This window comes from Bidens hawaiensis, unplaced genomic scaffold, assembly GCF_021521415.1.
Source record: "Bidens hawaiensis isolate Kalapana, Puna unplaced genomic scaffold, B.hawaiensis_p1.1 tig00008513_1, whole genome shotgun sequence".
NCBI classification, from domain to species: Eukaryota; Viridiplantae; Streptophyta; class Magnoliopsida; order Asterales; family Asteraceae; genus Bidens; species Bidens hawaiensis.
Window position 1 is genome coordinate 192,185 of NW_027491607.1, and position 4,157 is coordinate 196,341.

Genomic DNA, 4,157 nt, shown 5'->3' on the forward strand with positions numbered 1-4,157 from the left:
ATTAACCGAGAATTTTTGGTGGGATAAGGTCTTCATCAATCATTTAAGTACTTACATTCACCTGCTATGGTTCTAAGCACATGGAGGGGTCTTCTAATTGTACCCCCTTTATCCTTATATTTTAAACTAATGGCCTGCAATATGTTCAATTATTTCTATTCCAAATAGAATATTATACATATACATGTATTATATAAATAATATAAATATATTAAACTTTTAATCGTTCTGAAATGGAAATTATTATAAGGTGTTGGTTACGCAAGCAAGTTATTGAATGAAAAAAGTAATCAACTGAGAAATATTCCTCTTGTCATGTTAAAAAAAATACCAATAATTATACAAACTTAATTAAAAATATGTGTACAAAAGAATATAATTACGTATGTAGAAGAATTAAATACAAAGTAATTTGATGCCATGTATTTGAAATTTGTTATTTGAAATGAATGTTTAGGGTTGGACTTGTTGGCTGTTGCTCGTTTTATTATGTTAAGATATTGTTTTGAAATTAAAGATAGTTTTTTCTTTATAATTGTTTTTTTGAACTTTACTTAATTAAGATCACCATAATGGGGCGTTATAGAGGCATACGTTTGTCATATGTATGTGGCTTGAAGTAATAAAAATTGAATGAGTGTTAAGAGATATTCATTATTTTACACATGTTTTTGATTAAAAAGAGTGATGATAATGTAGAGGAAAACACCCATTAAGAGGCATTAACCACTAACCATTATGTATGGTCTAAGGTAATACATATCACCGTAAAAGAATATTTATGATACTTTTTGTGTGATCAAGAATTCAAGACTGATCATACAACTAAGAACATTTATTATGTCAAGATCCTTGTGATTTTATGTATTTGAAATTATATGTTCTATTTACAGCTGATGTTACCACATACCTAAATCATTTTTTTAGAATTTCTAGTTAGATAACATTAATTAAATATGTAATAAAGAACTCAGTCAAGATCCTTGGGGTTTTATCTTTTTTTTCTTTATCTTGTGTTTTCTACATGTGACGAACAAGCGCGAATTTGAGCTTCTCGATCAAACAATGGCCGGCCCAAATAACTATTTTAATCAAGCGGAGAAGGGAGGGACAATCATAAGTTGTTCTTGTTGGTGATAATTGAACAAAGTGGTATAAGAACTGGAAATGGTTGCTTTTATTCAATACTCAAGAACTGCTTATATATAGCCAGAAAAGAATGAACTAAAAAAAACAACAAATCAGAAAATCAACTAGTAGACCCGGATTCAAGACTTGACCCACTTGATTACCTACATTCTTAAACAACCCTTCCTACTCCAATAGTAGTCTTCAAACGATCACATGCAACTTGAATTCTTCAATTCAACAGTTTTGTCCCACTTTCCCTCATTTTTTAAAAACGAGATACACAAAAAACAATTTATAACTGATTTTCCACTAAAAAATTAGGTTGCCCTTTTCAGTCTGTTGGTATCCTTTATCTTGCTAATAAAAGATCAACGTCATGCCAATCTGCCGGTACATGCAGGTACCGACGGAAATCCATTGGTTATATTCCGTCGGAATCAAGATGTTGGTAATCTGATTTCCAACAAATTACCTATGGATTTTAGTGTTTGATAAATTTATTATTTTACCCACAGAATTACCAATGGATTTTTAATAAATAAAATTTTATTTCTTACTAACTAATTTTGCAATTTAGGTGTGCCTGGTCCATTTTTTCACAATTACATACTATCATAATAAAAATTTACTGATGGCATTGTATTGTTCCAAGTCTTACGTCCACTTAACCAACTGAGCTACACGACGAGGACACTGATGACATTGTAAGCTCAAAATGACAGTGAATTTATGGATCCCATATTTTATAGCTATGTTTTAGAAGAAAAAAGAAAAACATAGTTGCAAAGTGTTTTATTTTGCAAAAAAGTTAGCTAGGGGTATCCCTTTTTCTTGTATTAGGCATGAACTTCAATTTCTTTAACTTGGTCAAAAAGTATAACTATTCATATCTGTCCTTTGAAATGACACTTTGAAAATTGTATACAAGAACGTGAAATAAGAAGAATAAAGTGACCATATTTACACAAGATACAATTAAGATATAGAGGCTAATTCTTGCCTCTTTAATAAACAGGACAGTAATTAAAAATAAAAAATTTACAAGATCAGAAGGATGAGTAATTTGGCAGTCAACCGGGCGTTACAATATATGCAATGTCTCAAGTTCAACTATTTCATTCTTCTGGACATTATTATCAATTCTATACAAAGTGATCATCAGTATTAGATATAGTTCACAAACATGGATACAGGAACCAAACATAACCCTCTCTTCCTTAAATCTGTGCCTCCATTGTTTTCTTCAAACATCATTGGCCTGCTTTGATCATCAAACCTACCTCTTTTTTCCTATGATTAATAACCCGAAATTCGATTCAAGAGAAAGTTTTTTTTCACAGAAAAAGAAGAAGTAGCAGTTGGGAGAAATTTACCAAAGAATTCTCCATAATATCATCTCCTTTTATTTGATTAAATCCCATATGTTGACTCCCAACCTATTCACAACCACATAATTTTTACGAAATTATTATTCACAAGTAAATAAAAGAAATTATTGTTGCACTAGGCTAGGCTCTCGCGCTTGCATAGGGTCTAGTGAGGGACCGTATCGCTTCGCAATGTGATGTACGTGGTCTTACCTTACACTTTTTGTGCAAGAGGTTGTTTCAATAGCTTGAACCCGTGATCTCTAGGACTCAAAGCAACACACTTACCGGTTGCCCCAAGCTCCGCCCTCAAATTATAATGTAAATAAATCTTTTACAAATAGAAGGGTAGTTCAATTTATAATGTTATGACTCCAAGATCAGCAAATATAGTTTTTAAAAGATTGGGTTTTGCGATTCAAAAGGGGGTAGCGACGCAGCTTGTTGCCCGCTTGCCTTCTGTTTTGATATAATCCAATAAACAATTAATACGGCAATTATTGTTTTTAGATTTATAATCTCACCTTGGGGCTATTAACAGGAGAACTAGCAGTATCTTCTAAAGAATCATCATAAAGAATCTCTTTTGTTCTCCTACTTGTTTTCTTGAAAAGATTCAGTTTCTTGGTGAATTTCGGGGCTGAACCCGTCTTTGAATTGGCAATACTAGTCCACTCAATATGTGAAGCAGCATCTGATAGCTCTGGTTGGTAATCTTGATTATAATGATCATGATGATGAGAAAATGAATGATTATGATGAGCTTGTTGCTGGGAAGTCATAAAGTCATCAAAATAAGCAGTCCAACCACTCTCCTCGGTTGTTGATATGTCTGATTGAGCCAATGATTTATTCATGGATGCATATGAATATGATGAATGATTTGAGTCCATTGAGAGAGAGAAATTAAGATATAGAAATTAGTTTTGGATATAAAGAAAACAATAACAATGATGGGTTGTATATATAGAAGTGAAAAATAATTTAAAAAATAGGCAGAATCTTGGTGTAGGGGCAAGTGAGTTGGGGAGGTTAAATGGAGTTGCAACAGAAGAATAATTTAAGAAATAGAGAGAGAAAGAAAGACGTGCAAAGAAGGAAACAAATATGATAGGTGTGTAGAGGGTTGACCTTTGTATCTACTTCAGATGAAGCTTTCATGTGTTAAATGACGTCTATGAATTTTCATGGTTTTCCTCAATTCAATACACTTAACAGAAATATGAATGAAAAAATAACTTTCATTTGACATAATTTTCATGGCAGGTACAAATTTTTAAAGTTGAAAAAAAGGTATATACAATTTATAATCACCCCTAAAAAAACACAAAATAAAATCAACACAAGCAAAGCACTAAAACTATTAAACATTAAACATCGAAAATAAATCAAGATCTTCAAAACGGCAAAACCCATCTCCACCATAGAAACTGTTGGGCCAGATTAATGCTAAAGTTATTCTTGCGAAAATAGTTATATCTCCAACAATAGATTAATATTGTTGCTAGGGATTACGGATAATTCCCCTCTCAAGTTGGAGATGCATACAACCAAATTTGTAAATCAAATCCGTGCACGAATGACCAGCAATATACGAGCTGATTTGTTGCACGAGTGTGTGGCAAGTGAACTAAACCAACCTAAAGGTTCTTACGTACA

General features: G+C 32.2%; 1 protein-coding gene across 1 annotated transcript; it reads right to left on the reverse strand.

The window, feature by feature from the left end:
- Positions 1-2,045: 2,045 nt before the first annotated feature.
- LOC143529160 (vascular-related unknown protein 1-like) lies at positions 2,046-3,798 on the reverse strand. The gene is made up of 4 exons (XM_077025005.1): positions 3,710-3,798; positions 3,023-3,673; positions 2,505-2,567; positions 2,046-2,421 (listed from the first exon to the last, which is right to left on the reverse strand). The coding sequence occupies exons 2-4, from the start codon at positions 3,389-3,391 to the stop codon at positions 2,296-2,298; spliced, it is 558 nt and encodes a 185-aa protein (XP_076881120.1). The 5' UTR covers positions 3,392-3,673; positions 3,710-3,798; the 3' UTR covers positions 2,046-2,295.
- Positions 3,799-4,157: the final 359 nt, after the last annotated feature.

Excerpts from the sequence above, each read along its gene's own strand:
- LOC143529160 (XM_077025005.1), bottom strand. The coding sequence starts at position 3,391 with ATGGACTCAAATCATTCATCATATTCATATGCATCCATGAATAAATCA. Across the intron at positions 2,568-3,022 it reads CTCCTGTTAATAGCCCCAAG|GTTGGGAGTCAACATATGGG; the intron begins GTGAGATTATAA and ends GGTTGTGAATAG. Across the intron at positions 2,422-2,504 it reads ATATTATGGAGAATTCTTTG|GAAAAAAGAGGTAGGTTTGA; the intron begins GTAAATTTCTCC and ends TATTAATCATAG.